At 71.8% G+C, this 17637-nt stretch overlaps 1 protein-coding gene and 1 pseudogene across 2 annotated transcripts; one reads left to right on the plus strand and one right to left on the minus strand.

Moving 5' to 3' along the window:
• Positions 1 to 795: 795 nt before the first annotated feature.
• LOC309592317 (cytochrome P450 11B, mitochondrial-like) lies at positions 796 to 13544 on the plus strand (the record flags this gene model as incomplete). The annotated part of the gene is given in 14 exon segments (XM_082315571.1): positions 796 to 1443; positions 5424 to 5545; positions 6584 to 6728; positions 6731 to 6741; positions 8301 to 8379; positions 8381 to 8498; positions 10774 to 10928; positions 11544 to 11674; positions 11676 to 11738; positions 12192 to 12211; positions 12214 to 12266; positions 12268 to 12270; positions 12373 to 12564; positions 13431 to 13544. Coding segments are annotated over 14 exon segments (1854 nt in total).
• Positions 13545 to 13890: 346 nt separating this feature from the next.
• Positions 13891 to 17087, minus strand: LOC309592322 (TBC1 domain family member 20-like; annotated as a pseudogene). The gene is made up of 7 exons (XR_014230908.1): positions 16982 to 17087; positions 16549 to 16629; positions 15684 to 15870; positions 14777 to 14881; positions 14547 to 14688; positions 14287 to 14461; positions 13891 to 13945 (listed from the first exon to the last, which is right to left on the minus strand). The product of XR_014230908.1 is annotated as a TBC1 domain family member 20-like (transcript).
• Between the last annotated feature and the right edge of the window lie 550 nt (positions 17088 to 17637).

Genomic DNA, 17637 nt, shown 5'->3' on the forward strand with positions numbered 1-17637 from the left:
AACGTGCTGCGGGCACTGCACACGCTGCACACACTGAACACTCTGCAGACGCTGCAGACACTGCAGCCACCGCAGCCACTGCATGCACTGCGCACACCCAACGTGCTGCAGACACTTTAGACACTGCACACACTGAACACACTGCAGACACTGCAGACACTGCACACACTGCACGCACCCAACGTGCTGTGGGCACTGCAGACACCACAGACACCCAACATTGCATGTCCTGCTGACACTGCACACACTGCACATGCTGCACACACTGCACACACTGAACACGCTGCACACACTGCGCGCACCCAATGTGCTGCAGACACTGCACACGCTGAACACGTTGCACGCACTGCACACACCCAACACACTGCAGACACTGCAGACGCTGCACACACTGAACACGCTGCAGACATTGCACGCACGGCGCGCACCCAGCGTGCTGCAGACGCTGCAGACACCACAGACACCCAACATGCACATCCTGCTGACACTGCAGACACTGCGCACACTGCACGCACTGCGTACACCCAACGTGCTGCGGACACTGCAGACGCTGCACACACTGAACACATTGCACATCCTGCTGACACTGCACGTGCTGCACACACTGAACACGTTGCACATCCTGCTGACACTGCAGACACTGCACGTGCTGCAGACGCTGCACACACTGAACACGCTGCAGACACTGCATGCACTGCGCGCACCCTGTGTGCTGCAGACACCAGACACTGAACACGTTGCACATCCTGCAGACACTGCAGACACTGCGCACACTGCAGACACTGCACACTGAACATGCTGCATGTCCTGCTGACACTGCAGACACTGCATGCACTGCACACACTGAAGATGCTGCACATCCTGCAGACACTGCACGCGCTGCAGACGCTGCACTCAACACTGCAGACACGGCACTCACTGCATGCACTCCACACTCCCAACGTGCTGCGGACACTGCAGACACTGCAGACACTGAACACGCTGCACATCCTGCAGACACTGCACACTCTGCATGCACTGCACACTCTGAACATGTTGCACGTCCTGCTGACAGTGCAGACACTGCGCACACTGCACACACCAAACACGTTGCACATCCCGCAGACACTGCACTCACTGCAGACACTGCAGACGCTGCACATGCTGCATGCACTGCACACACCGCACACACCCAACATGTTGCACGTCCTGGAGACACTGCGCACACTGCAGACACTGCAGACACTGCGCACACTGAACATGTTGCATGTCCTGCAGGCACTGTGGATGCTGCACACACTGCAGACACTGCACACACTGCATGCACTGCACACACTGAACATGATGCAGGCACTGCACATGCTGCGTACACACACCCTGCACACACCGAACATGCTGCACATCCTGCAGACACTGCACACACTGCACACAACCCACATGCTGCAGACACTGCAGATGCTGCATGTCCTGCACACGCTGCAGACACTGCACACCCTGCAGACACGGCACGCACTGCATGCACTGCACACAGCGAACACGCACACACTGCAGACACTGCACACACGCCGAGCGCACCGCACATGTTGCACACACTGAACGCGGTGCGCACACACACACACGCTGCACACGCTGCAGGCACTGAACATGTTGCATGTGCTGCAGACACTGCACGCGCTGCACACACCGCACACACACTGCAGACGCTGCGCGCACACGCGCTGAGCCGATTGCACGCGCGCACACGCTGCCCACACCGGACGTGTTGCACGCAGCTGCTGCAGATGTGCACGTGCTGCAGACGCCACAGATGCTGCATGCTCACGTGCTGTGCACGGCACGCGCATGCACGTGCAACACGCCCACACTGCGCACCCTGTGCGCAAGCTGCTTGCGCACCGCATACGCACCGCACACGCACCGCATACGCACCGCACACGCACCGCACAGGCACCGCACATGCAGCAGAGACGCGGCGCACGCCCTTGCGCGCCCACTGCACACGCAGCCCACGTGAAACATGGCGCACGTTGCACACGTGCAGCACAGGAACCGCAGCCAGTGCGCTGCACGCGCACTGCACGCACACTGCACACGCACTGCACGCGCACTGCACACACGCAGCAGATGCAGTGCGCACCCTGCATGCCCACTGCACGCGCTGCGAACATTGCAAGCACCGCACAGGCTGGAAAGACTGCGCACACTGCACGTACTGGCACGCTGCAAACTCTGCACGCACTGCAGGCACCGTGCATGCTGCAAACACTGCAAACACGGCGCGCACGGTGCACACTGTGAACACTGCAGACATTGCAGGCACTGCAAACACTGGGCCCGCTGCAGACGCTGCAGACACTGGGCACCCTGTGCACGCTGCAAATGCTGCACCCACTGCATGCTGCAAACACGGCACGTGCTGCGCCCACTGCACGCTGCACCCACTGCAGACACTGCATGCTCTGCAAACACCGCAAATACTGCCCACGCTGCAAACACTGCACATACTGCACCCACTGCAAACCCTGTGCACACTGCAGACACTGCAGACGCTGCAAACACTGCGCACACTGCAAATACTGCCCACGCTGCACACTGCAGGCACTGCAGACCCTGCACCCACTGCACCCACTGCAAACACTGCAGGCACTACACACGCTGCGCACACTGCAAATACCGCCTGCACTGCATGCTGCAGACACCGCACCCACCGCACCCACTGCAGGCACTGCACCCACTGTGCACACTGTGGATGCTGCAGGCACCGCACTCACTGCACCCACTGCAAACACTGTGCGCACTACAGGCACTGCAGACGCTGCAAACACTGCAAATACCGCCTGCACTGCATGCTGCAGACACTGCACCCACTGTGGACACTGCAGGCACTGTGCACACTGCACTCACTGCACCCACTGCAGCCCCTGCACCCACTGCAAACACTGCAAATACTGCAAACACTGTGTGCACTGCAGGCACTACACACACTGCATGCTGCACCCACTGCAGATGCTGCAAACGCTGCAGGCACTGCAGGCACTGCAGGCACTGCACCCACTGCAGGCACTGCAGGCACTGCAGGCACTGCACCCACTGCAGGCACTGCACCCACTGCACACACTGCAGGCACTGCGCACACTGCACCCACTGTACACTGCACCCACTGCATTCACTGCACCCACTGCACTCACTGCGCACACTGCAGGCACTGCAGGCACTGTGCACACTGCAGGCACTGCACACACTGCACCCACTGCACCCACTGCACTCACTGCAGGCACTGCGCACACTGCAGGCACTGCACCCACTGCACCCACTGCACACTGCACCCACTGCACCCACTGCACTCACTGCGCACACTGCAGGCACTGCAGGCACTGTGCACACTGCAGGCACTGCGCACACTGCACCCACTGCACTCACTGCACCCACTGCACTCACTGCAGGCACTGCGCACACTGCAGGCACTGCAGGCACTGCACCCACTGCACCCACTGTGCCGCGCGCCGCAGCCGCCGCCCCCCGCCGCGGGCCCCCCCCTCCCCTCCCCCCGCCCCCCCGGACCCCGCTGTCGCCCCGTCGCCCCGTCGCAGGCCGGCGGGCGCGCAGCCCCGCGGGCGGGCCTCGCGGCGGGGGCCCGGCGGCGGCCGGGGCGCGCGGGCGGCGCGGGGGGTCCCGGCCCCCCCCGTTCAGGTAGCAGGACCGTAGAAGCTTCGGGCCCCGATTTGTACCCGGGGCCGGCGCTGGAGCAGCCTTGTACATAACCGCGTGGCGCCCGCCACGACTTTTTACGAGCTGTAAAGAATCAACCGCCTTCCCGGCGCCTTCGCCCGGGGAATTTTTTTGAGGATTTGAACGATGTTCCAGGAAAAAAAAAAAAAAAGAAAAAAAGAAAAAAAAAAAAACACAAAAAAAGAGAGAGAAGAAAAAAAAGAAAAAAAAAAAGGCAAAAAAAAAAAGCAAAAAACCAAGGCAAAGGCAGAGAAGCACAAAGGCCCCGGCCGCGCCGCACTTCACAATAAAAAAGGGAAAAAAAAAATATATAACTCGCACCCCGGCTGCGCCTCTCCTTCGCCGCTGCGCCCCACGGCACCCACAGCGCCCCACGGGACCCCTGCCCCACGGATCCCCCGCCCCATGGCACCCCCAGCCCCACGGATCCCCCAGCCCCACGGGACCCCAAGGGACCCCCTGCCCCATGGATCCCCCACCCCATGGATCTCCTGCCCCACGGGACCCCACAGGACCCCCTGCCCCACAGATCTCCCACCCCATGGATCCTCCAGCCCCATGGGACCTCCTGCCCCATGGATCCCCCACCCCACGGATCTCCCACCCCATGGCACCCCCAGCCCCACGGATCTCCCACTCCACGGATCCCCCAGCCCCATGGGACCCCCCTGCCCCATGGATCCCCCATCCCATGGATCTCCCACCCAATGGGACCCCACAGGACCCCCCTGCCCCACAGATCTCCCACCCCACAGATCTCCCAGCCCCACAGGACCCCCACCCCACGGGGCCCCACGGATTCCCCTAGGACCCCCCAGCCTCACGGATCCCACAGGACCCCCCGCCCCATGGATCCCCCACCCCATGGATCCCCCAGCCCCACAGGACCCAGGCGTGGGGCCGTATCAGCTCCGTAGCGGTGCAGCCCTCGCCCCACGCCCCGTGTCCCGGGGGCCCAGCCCAGCCCCACGGCCTGCCCCACATCCGCACCGTGGGGCGCCCCACACCGTGTCCGGGGGCTCCCCCCCGCCCCGGCCCCCGTCATGGCCGCGCCGCCCCACAAATAGCAGCAGGGCCTTGGCCCCCCGCTGCCCCCGCGCGTTTTTAGCCGCCGGGCGCGGGACGGGGGGGGCCCCACCCCCACCCCTCCCCCCAGCCCCGCCGTGGGGCTGCCCCATAGCAGGGCTGGGGGCACCGCTGCCCACCCTGTCCCTGTGGGGTGCTGTGGGGCTGGGCCAGGATGTGTGGGGCTGGGTGCTGCGGGGTGCTGAGGGGTGCTGTGGGGCTGAGAGTGTGGGGCTGGGTGCTGAGGGGTGCTGGGTCAGGATGTGTGGGGCTGGGTGCTGTGGGGTGCTGTGGGGCGATGTGGGGCTGAGAGTGTAGGGCTGGGTGCTGTGGGTCTGGGCGTGTGGGGCTGGGTGCTGTGGGTCTGGGTGTGTGGGGCTGGGGTGCCATGGGGTGCCGTGGGGCGCCGTGGGGGCGCTCGGGGGCGCCCCATGGCTCCGGGGGGTCCGCGGGCCCCACGCGTCCCCGGGGGCCGGCGTGGGGGTGGGGGCGGCCCCCGCCGGGGCCGACCTTGGCCTTGGCGATATAAGGGGAGGCGGCGGCGGCGGCGGCGGCGGCGGCGGGACGCGGAGCCATGGCAGCCCGGAGCTGGCTGTGGGGGCGGCGGGCGGGGGGGCTCGGGGGGCGCCGGGGGGGTGCAGCCCTTCCAGGCCATCCCCCGCGACGGCCGCGACCGCTGGCTCAACCTCTACCGCATCTGGCGCAGCGACGGCTTCCAGGACTTCCACCACCACATGGAGGGCAGCTTCCAGCGCCTGGGGCCCATCTACAGGTGGGGGGGGGGGTCCCAGCGCCCCCACAGCCACAGGAGCCCCGGGCTGGGTGGTCCCCATTGACCCCACCCCCATCCCAGCGCCCCCACGGCCACAGGACCCCCGTGGCTGGGTGCTCCCAGTTGACCCCATCCCATCCCAGCACCCCCCATCATCATGGGAACCCCATGGTTGGGTGCTCCCAGTTGACCCCATCCCCTCCCAGTGCCCCCATCATCACGGGACCCCCATGGTTGGGTGCTCCCAGTTGACCCCCACCCCATCCCAGCGCCCCCACGGCCACAGGACCCCCATGGCTGGGTGCTCCCAGTTGACCCCATCCCCTCCCAGTGCCCCCATCATCATGGGACCCCCGTGGTTGGGTGCTCCCAGTTGACCCCACCCCATCCCAGCGCCCCCACGGCCACAGGACCCCCGTGGTTGGGTGCTCCCAGTTGACCCCACCCCATCCCAGCGCCCCCCACGGCCACAGGACCCCCATGGCTGGGTGCTCCCAGTTGACCCCATCCCCTCCCAGTGCCCCCATCATCATGGGACCCCCGTGGTTGGGTGCTCCCAGTTGACCCCACCCCATCCCAGTGCCCCCATGGCCACAGGACCCCCATGGTTGGGTGCTCCCAGTTGACCCCACCCCATCCCAGTGCCCCCATGGCCACAGGACCCCCGTGGTTGGGTGCTCCCAGTTGACCCCACCCCATCCCAGTGCCCCCACGGCCACAGGACCCCCGTGGTTGGGTGCTCCCAGTTGACCCCACCCCATCCCAGTGCCCCCACGGCCACAGGACCCCCGTGGTTGGGTGCTCCCAGTTGACCCCACCCCATCCCAGTGCCCCCACGGCCACAGGACCCCCGTGGTTGGGTGCTCCCAGTTGACCCCACCCCATCCCAGTGCCCCCATGGCCACAGGACCCCCATGGTTGGGTGCTCCCAGTTGACCCCGCCCCATCCCAGCGCCCCCATGGCCACAGGACCCCCGTGGTTGGGTGGGGTCCCCTCGGCCCCGCCCCGGGGCGCAGGGTGACGCGGGCGCCCCGCAGGGAGCGGGTGGGCGCCTACGACTGCGTCAACGTCCTGCTCCCGCGCGACGCGGCCCAGCTCTTCCGGGCCGAGGGCCCCTTCCCGCGGCGCATGGGCATCGAGGCCTGGAGCGCCCACCGCCGCCTGCGCAACCACAAGTGCGGCCCTCTTTCCTGCTGTAAGCGCCCGCGCCGCCGCGGGGCGGCCGTGGGGGCGGCCGTGGGGCGGCCGTGGGGCAGGTTGGGTGCTCCATGGGGCGGCCATGGGGCAGGGCTGGGGGGGCTCTGTGGGGTGGCCGTGGAGCGGCCATGGGGCGCGTTGGGTGCTCTGTGGGGTGGCCATGGCGTGGGTTGGGTGCTCCATGGGGCGGCCATGGGGCAGGGCTGGGGGGCACGGTGGGGTGGCCATGGAGCAGCTGTGGGGCGGGTTGGGTGCTCTGTGGGGCGGCCGTGGGGCGGCTGTGGGTCAGGGCGTGGGCAGGATGGGGGGCAGGTGTGGGGCAGGGCTGGGGCATGGGTCGCACCCTGGGGGGGCAGCCGGGCACCCCGGGACTGGCCAGGGCCTTGGGCAGCGCGGGCAGCATCAGCAGCGCAGGCAGCGCAGGCAGGGCAGGCAGAGCAGGCAGTGTGAGCAGGGCAGGCAGCGCAGGCAGCATCAGAAGCGCAGGCAGCGCAGGCAGGGCAGGCAGAGCAAGCAGGACAGGTAGTGAAGGCAGTGCAGGCAGCATGGGCAGCGCAGGCAGGGCAGGCAGGGCAGGCAGCATGGGAAGCATGGGCAGCATGGGCAGGGCAGACAGGACGGGGCCATGTGGTCAGTGCAGGCAGGGCAGGCAGCATGGGCAGGGCAGGCAGCACGTGCCACACGGGCCGCGCGTGCAGGGCAGGCAGCGTGGGCAGGGCAGGCAGTGTGAGCAGGGCAAGCAGTGCAGGCAGCATCAGCAGTGCAGGCAGGGCAGGAAGCACAGGCAGCGCAGGCAGAGCAAGCAGGGCAGGTAGTGAAGGCAGTGCAGGCAGCATGGGCAGCGCAGGCAGTGCAGGCAGCGCAGGCAGTGCAGGTAGTGCAGGCAGTGCAGGCAGGCAACACGGGCAGTGTGGGCAGGGCACAGCAGAACAGGCAGTGCAGGCAGGGCAGGCAGCACAGGCAACATGGGCAGCGCAAGCAGCGCAGGCAGGGCAGGCAGCGCAGACAGGGCAGGCAGTGCAGGCAGCATGGGAAGCATGGGCAGCACAGGCAGCACGGGCAGGGCAGGCAGGGCAGGCAGTGCAGGCAGCATGGGCAGCATTAGGCAGCATAGGCAGTGCAGGCAGGGCAGGCAGGGCAGGCAGCATGGGAAGCATGGGCAGCACAGGCAGCACGGGCAGGGCAGGCAGGGCAGGCAGGGCAGGCAGCACGAGCCACGCAGGCAGCACGGGCAGGGGCAGGCAGTGAAGGCAGCATGGGCCATGCAGGCAGTGCGGGCAGTGCGGGCAGGGCGGGCAGGGCAGGCAGGGCGGGCAGTGCAGGCAGTGCGGGCAGGGCGGGCAGGGCAGGCAGTGCGGGCAGGGCAGGCAGGGCAGGCAGTGCGGGCAGGGCGGGCAGCGTGGGCAGCACAGGCAGTGCGGGCAGGGCAGGCAGGGCGTGCCGCGCAGGCAGGGCGGGCAGTGCGGGCAGTGTGGGCAGTGCAGGCAGTGTGGGCAGGGCGGGCAGGGCGTGCCGCGCGGGCAGCGCGGGGCAGGCCGTGACGGCGGGCGCGGGCAGGAACGGGCAGGCCTGGCGCTCGGACCGGCTGGCGCTGAACCCCGCGGTGCTGAGCCCCGCCGGCGTCCGCAAGTTCCTGCCCGCTGCTCGACGCCGTCGCCGGCGACTTCGTGGCCGCCATGCGGCGCCGCGTGCAGCAGAGCCCCGGCCGCGCCCTCACCCTCGACCCCCCTCCCCCCCTCCCTCTCACGCTACCCTGTGCGTGGGGGGGGGGGGGAGGGGGGGGACCCCCACCCGGGACCCAGGGGGTGGGGGGTGGGGGGGGGACCCCCGTCTGGGACCCAGGGGGTGGGGGGGGAGGGGGACCCCCCCCCAGGACCCAGGGGATGGGGTGAGGGGCACAGTGGGACCCTGGGGGGGGACATTGGGACCCCCGGGACCCCCGGGGATGGGGTGAGGGGCACGGCGGGACCCCCAAGACCCCAGGGTGGGGGCACAGTGGGACCCCCGGGGATGGGTGGGGGGGCAGTGGGACCCCCGGGACCCCAGGGTGGGGCACAGTGGGACCCCCGGGACCCCCAGGGATGGGTGGGGGGGCAGTGGGACCCCCGGGACCCCAGGGTGGGGCACAGTGGGACCCCTGGGTCCCCAAGGGATGGGGGTGGGGGGGCGGCGGGACCCTTGGGGACAGGGTGGGGGGGCAGTGGGACCCCCGGCACCCCCAGGGATGGGTGGGGGGGCAGCGGGACCCCGGTGGGGGGCAGCGGGACCCCGGTGGGGGGGCAGTGGGAGCCCCGGGGATGGGGGGGGGGACGACGGGGACAGTGGGACCCCCAAAATCCCAGGGTGGGGGCACAGTGGGACCCCTGGGACCCCAAGGGATGGGGGGGGGGGGGGGGGCAGCGGGACCGCGGCGGGGCCGGTCCCAGCCCCTCCCCCAGCCAGCACCCACGCGCTGTACGGGGAGCGGCTGGGGCTGGCGGCGGGCGCGGGGCGCGGCGGGCGCGCGGCGCTTCCTGGGCGCGGTGCAGGCGATGCTGCGCACGACGCTGCCGCTGCTCTTCCTGCCCGCGCCGCTGCTGCGCCGCCTGCGCGCCCCGCTCTGGCGCGAGCACCTGCGCGCCTGGGACGCCATCTTCCAGCACGGTGCGCGCGGCCGCCGCCCCCCGGCACCCCCCCCCCCCGGGACCCCCCCAGGGGACCCCCCCCCCAGACCCCCCCCCCAGTGACCCCCCCCCAGGCACCCCCCCCCCCGGGACCCCCCCCGGGACCCCCCCCCAGACCCCCCCCGAAACCCCCCCCCGCAAACCCCCCCGGGACCCCCCCAGAGACCCCCAAGGGACCCCCCCCAAGTGACCCCCAGGGACCCCCCAGAAACACCCCCCGCAACCCCCCCCCCGGACCCCCCCAGGGACCCCCCCCCAGACCCCCCCCCCCAGTGACCCCCCCCAGGGACCCCCACCCCCCGGGACCCCCCACCCCCGGGACCCCCCCCCCGGGACCCCCCCAGGGACCCCCAAGGGACCCCCCCCCAAGTGACCCCAGGGACCCCCCAGAAACACCCCCCGCAACCCCCTCCCCGGGACCCCCCCAGGGACCCCCAAGGGACCCCCCCCCCAGTGATCCCCCCCAGGGACCCCCCCAGAAACCCCCCCCGGGACACCCCCAGGGACCCCCCCCCAGTGACCCCCCAGTGACCCCCCCCAGGGACCCCCCCCCCGGGACCCCCCCCAGGGACCCCCCCCCAAGTGACCCCCCCCAGGGACCCCCACCCCCGGGACCCCCCCAGGGACCCCCCCCAAGGACCCCACCCAAGGACCCCAGGGACCCCCCCAGAAACACCCCCCGGGACACCCCCCCCCCCGGACCCCCCCAGGGACCCCCAAGGGCCCCCCCCGCCCCAGAGACACCCCCCCCCAGAGACCCCCCACAGTGACCCCCCCCGGGACCCCCCCACAGACCCCCAAGGGACCCCCCCGCCCCAGAGACACCCCCCCGGGGACCCCCCCCGCCCCGTGGGACACCCCCCCCCAGGGACCCCCACCCAGGGACCCCCCCACCCCAGTGACCCCCCCCCCAGGGACCTCCCCAGCGACCCCCAAGGGACCCCCCCCGCCCCAGAGACACCCCCCCCCCGCAGGGACCCCCCCCCAGCGACCCCCCCCCCCCAGGGGACCCCCCCCCACCCTGAGGGAAACCCTTAGGGTGGGGGTCTGGGTGCCCCCGCCCCCACTGCGTGCCCCCCCCACTGGGTGCCCCCCCCCCCGTGACCCCCCGTGACCCCTCCCGGGTGCCCCCCCCGGGTGACCCCCCCGTGACCCCGGTGCCCCCCCGTGACCCCCCCGTGACCCCCCCGGTGTCCCCCCGTGACCCCCCCGTGACCCCCCCGTGACCCCCAGTGACCCCCCCGTGACCCCCCCGCGACCCCCCGTGACCCCCCCGTGACCCCCCATGACCCCCCCGGTGCCCCCCCGTGACCCCCCCGTGACCCCCCGTGACCCCGGTGCCCCCCGTGACGCCGGTGCCCCCCCAGCGGACGGCAGCATCCAGCGGCTGTGCGGGGCGGTGGGGCGGGGGGGCGCGGGGGGGCGCGGGGGGATCATGGCCGAGCTGCTGCTGCGGGGGCGCCTCCCCCTCGACTCCGTCAAGGCCAACGTCACCGAGTTCACCGCCGGCGGCGTGGACACCGTGCGTCACGGTCACGGGGGGGGGGGGTCACGGGGGGGGGGTCACGGGGGGGGGGGGTCCCGGGGGGGGCGGGGTGTGGGGAGGGGGGTGTCGGGGGAGGGTGTCCGGATGGGTTGGGGGGGGGCTCAAGGTGGGGGTCCTGGGGGGGGGTTGAGGGGGGGTCCCGGGGGGAGCGGGGGGACTCAGGGTGGAGGTCCCGGGGGGGGGGGCAGGGTGTGGGGGGGGTCCCAGGGGAGGGTCGGGGGGGGGGGTCGGGGGGGGAGTCCGGAGGGGTCGGGGGGCCTCAAGGTGGGGGTCCGGGGGGGGGGGGGTAAGGGGGGGGGGTGTCGGGGGGGGGTGTCGGGGGGGGGGGAAATCGGCGGGGAGTCGGGGTGCAGGGGGTCCCGGGGGGGTCGGGGGGTTGTCGGGGGGGGGGGTCCCGGGGGGGGGAGTCAGGGGGGGTCAGGGTGCAGGGGGTCCCGGGGTGTCAGGGTGGGGGTCGCGGGGGGGGGGAGTCGGGGGGGGGTCCCCGGGGGGTCGGGGGGGCTCAGGGTGGGGGGTCCCGGGGGGTGGGGAGGTCCCGGGGGGGGTCCCGGGGGGGGGTGCCGGCGCGGGGTGCTGAGGGTGCCCCCCCAGACGGCGATGCCGCTGCTGTTCACGCTCTTCGAGCTGGGGCGCAACCCGGGGGTGCAGCGGGCGCTGCGGGAGGAGCTGCGGGCGGCGGGGGCGGGGGCGCCCCCGGCCCAGCCCCCCGCCCCCCCGGGGCCCCCCCCTGCCCGACGTCCTGGGCGCCCTGCCGCTGCTGCGCGCCGCCATCAAGGAGACCCTGCGGTGGGGGGGCTGGGGGGCGGGGGGCACTGGGGGCACTGGGGGGACTGGGGAGCTGGTGTGGGCTGGGGGGCTGGGGGCACTGGGGGGGCACTGGGAGGCACTGGGGGCATTGGGGGATTGGGGACTGGGGGCACTGGGAGGCACTGGGGGCACTGGGGAGCTGGTGTGGGCTGGGGGGCTGGGGGCACTGGGGGGCACTGGGAGGCACTGGGGGGACTGGGAGGCACTGGGGGGACTGGGGGGACTGGAGAGCTGGTGTGGGCTGGGGGGGCTGGGGGCACTGGGGGTTGGAGCCCGGGGGGACTGGGGGCACTTGGGGGGGATGGGGGGGTGGGGGGACTGGGGGGGTCTGGGGGCATTGGGGGATTGGGGGGCACTGGGAGGCACTGGGGGGCTGGGGGCACTGGGGTCCCTGGGGACCCCTTGGGGACCCCCTAACGCCCCCCCCCCCAGGCTGTACCCGGTGGGGATCACGGGCAGCGCTACCCCGCCACCGACGTGGTGCTCCACAACTACCACGTGCCGGCGGGGGGTGAGCGCGGGGGCCCGGGGGAGCGGGGGGAGCGGGGGGGCCCGGGGGGGTCCCGGGGGGGGTCCCGGGGGCCGCGGGGGCCCGGCGCTGAGCCCCCCGCAGACGCTGTGCCAGGTGGCCCTCTACGCCATGGGCCGCAGCCCCGAGGTCTTCCCCAACCCCGAGCGCTACGACCCCTCCCGCTGGCTCGGCAAGGAGGACACCAGCTTCAAGGCTTTGGCCTTCGGCTTCGGCGCCCGCCAGTGCATCGGCCGCCGCCTCGCCGAGGCCGAGATGATGCTCTTCCTCGCGCACGTGAGTGGGGACCCCCGCCCCCCGCGCGCCCCCCCCCCCAGCGGCCGGGGGCCTGGGACCCCCAAAACCGGGTTGGTGCAACCCAACGCCTTGGCGTGACCCAATGACGCCTTGGTGTGACCCAACGCCTTGGCGTGACCCAATGACGTCTTGGCTTGACCCAACGCCTTGGTGGCACCCAATGACACCTTGGTTGTGACCCAATGATGTCTTGGTGTGACCCAATGACACCTTGGTTTGACCCAACACCTTGGCGTGACCCAATGACACCTTGGCATGACCCAGCGCCTTGGCGGGACCCAATGACGTCTTGGCATGACCCAACGTCTTGGCATGACCCAACGTCTTGGCTTGACCCAATGTTTTGACTTGACCCAACCGTCTTGGCTTGACCCAACGCCTTGGCTTCACCCAACGCCTTGGCTTGACCCAACGATGTCTTGGCATGGCCCAACATTTTGCCTTGACCCCACGTCTTGGTTTCACCCAGTGTCTTGGCGTGACCCAACGCCTTGCCTTGACCCAATGACGTCTTGGTGTGACCCAACGCCTTGGCTTCACCCAGCGCCTTGCCTTGACCCAATGTCTTGGCTTGATCCAATGACGTCTTGGTTTGACCCAACGATGTCTTGGCATGGCCCAGTGTTTTGCCTTGACCCCACGTCTTGGCTTCACCCAATGTTTTGACTTCACCCAATGTCTTGGCGCGACCCAATGACGTCTTGGCGGGACCCAATGTCTTAACTTCACCCAACGTCTTGCCTCGTCCCGGTGATGTCCCTGGCTCGACCACCATTTTGCTTTGACCCAAGGCCTTGGCTTGGACCGGATGCTTTGGCTTGACCCGATGTCTCGGCTCCCTCCAGGTCTTGCGCAACTTCACCATCGAGGCGGTGTCCACCGAGGACATCCGCACCGTCTTCCGCTTCATCCTGATGCCCGAGAAGTCGCCCCTGCTCACCTTCCGGCCCCTCGACTGAGGCGGGGGGGCGCCGGGGGGGCCTCAGCCCCGCTGCCCCCCGCCCCCCACGGGGCGCCCCCCTGCCGGGGCCGCGCTGGGAAGAGCTGCGGGGACGGGGCGGTGGGGCAGGACCCCGCGGTCCCCGACGCGCGGCAGGGGGCGGCCTGCCAATCACGGGCAAATGAGCTGCCCCAGGGGCTGATGGGAGCCGAGCAGGCCGGGGACCCCAGACCCCCAATAAAGTCGTCTTGCAGGCAGGGCGCTGGCCTCGTCCGGGGGGGGGCCGGGGGGGCCGGGGGATGCCGAACGGCAGGGGCACCCCCAGAACCGGGGAAGCTGCACAGAGGCGCCTCGAAACTGAGCCTTTATTGAAAGCCGCCCCCGGGCCGGGCAGCCCGAGCGCCGGTGCCGCCGGCGTCCCTAGAAGAGCCGGAGCAGGAACTCGGGCCCCCAGTCCGAGCGCGGTGTGGGTGACGGCCAAGGCCACGGCCCCCCAGCGTGGCCCGACAGCCCCCAGACGGCCGCCTTCAACCAGCGGGTTGCGACCGGCGACGGGCAGGGGGACGGCGGGCATCGCCCCCCCGCCCCGGCCAGCTCCCGGCGCAGGACGGCGGCGGGCCGTTGGCGGGCCGCGCGCGTTGGAAGGCGCCGAAGGACCGGATGGCGATGCTGCGGCGGGGAGAAGGGGGAAGGCGCCGGCTCAGCGCCGGGGTTTGGCAGAGGGGGGGGGTCCCGGCGGAGCCCCCCCCCCCGCCCCTCACCTCGTGCGGTGCTGCCGGGCCAGGCGGGCGTGCGGGTGGACGTTGGAAAAGCTCCTGCGCCCGCAAGCACCAGGCGCTCGTAGGGCAAATCCCGCGGGATGCGGGAGAGGAGCTGGTGGAGGCTGGGCATGTCGCAGGGGGCGGCCAGCACCTCCGCCTCCCGGTGCAGGACCACCTGCGGACGGCACCCGCCGCCTTAGGGACCCCCCCGCCGCGGGCGCGGGGGGGTGGGCGGGGGGGTCCCCGGCTTTGGCGCTTACCGCGGCGGCGAAGTAGAGGGGCATCAGCGGGTGGAGGCGAGGAAGAAGTCGTAGAGGCGCAGGGTGTGATGGAAGTCGGTGAGGACGTGGCCGTACCAGGTGATGAGCCAGCTCAGGGCGAAAGAGGGTGCCCACCTCCGCCCTGCCGGGGCGGTGAGGGGCTGCGGGGGGCACCCCACGGCCTGGGGGGGGGTCCCCCGTGTCCCATCCCCCCCCCCAGGATCCCCTACCTCTGCATGAAGTCGTGGAGGCGGGGGGCTCTCGCGCTGCAGCAGCGGCGGGAGGTAGTGGGAGGATGCGGGTGGTGGGGTCCAGCGTGGGGGTCCATGAAGTCCCTGGGGGGGGGGGGGGGGCGGGGGGGGGGAACGTGGAGGTGGCACCCCTCCCCCTCCCCCCGCACCCCGGGAAAGGGGGGGGCACCCCCCCCACCCCCACCCCGGCAGCTCGGGGGGGGGGGGGGGGGGGGGGGCATCCTGGGGTGCCAAGGGTGGGGGGGGGGTCCCTGGGGGGGGGTTGGGGGGGGGTCCCAGGGAGACACTGGGGTAGGGTTGGGAGGTCCCAGGGGGATTGCTGGGGGGTCCTGGGGGGTCCCGGCGGTGGGTGGGGGTCCCGGGGGGGTATCAGAGGTGGGTGGGGGTCCCAGGGGGGATGCTGGGGGGTCCTGGGGGGTACCAGAGGTGGGTGGGGGTCCCGGGGTCCCAGTGGTGGGGGGGGTCCCAGGGGGTTGCTGGGGGTCCCAGGGGTTGGGGGGGTCCCGGGGGGATGCGGGGGGGTGTCGGGGGTGGGTGGGGGTCCGGGGGGGGATGCTGGGGGACCCAGGGGTGGGTGGGGGTCCCAGGGAGTTGCTGGGGGTCCCGGGGTGATGCTGGGGTCCCAGGGGTGGGTGGGGATCCCGGGGGGGTCCCAGGAGTGGGTGGGGGTCCCAGGGGGGATGCTGGGGGTCCCGAGGTGATGCTGGGGTCCCAGGGGTTGGGGGGTCCCGGGGGTGGGTCCCAGGGGTGGGTGGGGGTCCTGGGGGGATGCTGGGGGTCCCAGGGCGTTGCTGGGGGTCCCGGGGGGATGCTGGGGGTCCCCAGGGGTTGGGGGGTCCCGGGGGGGTCCCAGGGGTGGGTGGGGGTCCCGGGGGTGCCGGGGTACCGGAGGTGGTGGGTGGAGAGCTGCTCCAGCAGCGGGGCGGCGCGGCGCTGGCCCAGCACCAGCAGCAGGGTGAGGGCCACGTCGTGGTAGCCCTGGTAGTAGTGGAGCTGGGGGTGGGCGCGCAGGACGTGCAGGATGAGGCCCGCCAGCTGCCCCTGCAGCACCCGCCGCTGCTGCGCCGGCATCCCTGGGGGCAGCGCCCCCGCTGCCTACGGGGGCCCGGCACCCCCGGCCCCCGCACCCCCGGCCCCAGACCCCTGGGACCCCCCAGCACCCCCGAGACCCCCCCAACACCCCCAAAACCCAGCCCCCTGGGATCCCCCCAGCACCCTGGGACCCCCCCAGCACCCCCAGACCCCCGGAACCCCCCAATCCCAGCCACTGGGGCCCCCCAGCCCCCTGGGCCCCCCCAATCCCAGCCCCCTGTGCCCCTCCAGCACCCCGAGACCCCCCCAGTCCCAGCACCCTGAGACCCCCCAATCCCAGCCCCCTGTGCCCCCCCCCAGTCCCCCCCAGCCCCCTGGGACCCCCCAGGACCCCAGGGGACCCCCCAGCCCCCTGTGCCCCCCCAGCCCCTAGGACCCCCCGGAGAACCCCAGCCCCCTGGGACCCCCCCGACCCCCTGGGACCCCCCAATCCCAAGCCCCCTGAGACCCCCCCAGCACCCCAAGACCCCCCTGTCCCAGCACCCTGGGAGCCCCCCCAGCCCCCTGGGATCCCCCAGCACCCCCAGTCCCAGCCCCCTGTGCCCCCCCAGCCCCTGGGACCCCCCCAGCCCTCTCTGCCCCCCCGCCCACCCTGCTCCCCCCAGCCCCCCCAGCCCCCGCTCCCTGGGAGCCGGGGGGGGGCCCGATCCCGGCCTCACCGGGGGGGAAGCGGGGGGCGCAGCGAGCCACGTCCAGCAGCACCTGGCCCCGGTCCCGGTGCTCCTGCAGGGCGGGGGGGGCTGCGGGGGGGTGGGTGGGTGGGGAGCACCCACCCCCGGGGGCTGGGAAAGGGGGGGGGGTGGGGAGGGATGGGGGGGATGGGGGAGGGTGGGGAGAAATGGGGGGAAATGGGGGGGGATGGGGAGAATGGGGGGGGGATGGGGAATGGGGGGTAGAAATGGGGGGGGGAATGGGGGAAATGGGGGGGGAATGGGGGGATGGGGGTAGAAATGGGGGAAATGGGGGGGAATGGGGGGGTGGGAGGAAATGGGGGAACTGGGGGGGTAGAAATGGGGGGAATGGGAGGAATGGGGGGGATGGGGGAAATGGGGGGGGGTCCGGGGTCCCTGCCCCCCGCCCTGCAGCCTGTACCTGGCCGGGGCGGCCGGTGGCCGGGGTCGATGCCGAGCAGCCTGGGCCAGACCTGGGGGCGCAGCTCGGGCAGAGCCCCCCCTCGCCGCAGGCGGCCGCCCGCAGCCCCTCCAGCCCCACCGGGTCTGCACCCGCTGCTGCGCCCGCCGCCCGCACCGGCCCGCTGCTCCCCCTGCGCCGCGGCGACGGCAGGGTTGGCGTGGCACAGTTGGCATGGCACGGCACGGCAGAGCATGGCATGGTCGGCACGGCACGGCAGAGCACGGCATGGCAGAACACGGCATGGTTGGCATGGCATGGCACGGCACGGCACGGCATGGCATGGTTGGAACAGCACGGTTGGCGTGGCACGGCATGGCAGAACACGGCATGGCAGAACACGGCATGGTTAGCATGGCACAGCACGGCACAGCGTGGCACAGCAGAACACGGCATGGTTAGCATGGCACAGCACGGCACAGCCTGGCACGGCAGAGCAGGGCATGGCTGGCACGGCATGGCATGGTGTGGCCCACACGGCACAGCATGGCACGGCAGAGCACGGCATGGTTGGCGTGGCACAGCACGGCATGGCACGGCACGGTCGGCATGCTCACGCCGCACGGCACGGCCCACGTCGCACAGGATGGCAAAGCACGGCATGGTTGGCAATGGCA

Source organism: Platalea leucorodia, assembly GCF_965183815.1.
Source record: "Platalea leucorodia genome assembly, chromosome: 1".
In the NCBI taxonomy this organism is placed as follows: domain Eukaryota; kingdom Metazoa; phylum Chordata; class Aves; order Pelecaniformes; family Threskiornithidae; genus Platalea; species Platalea leucorodia.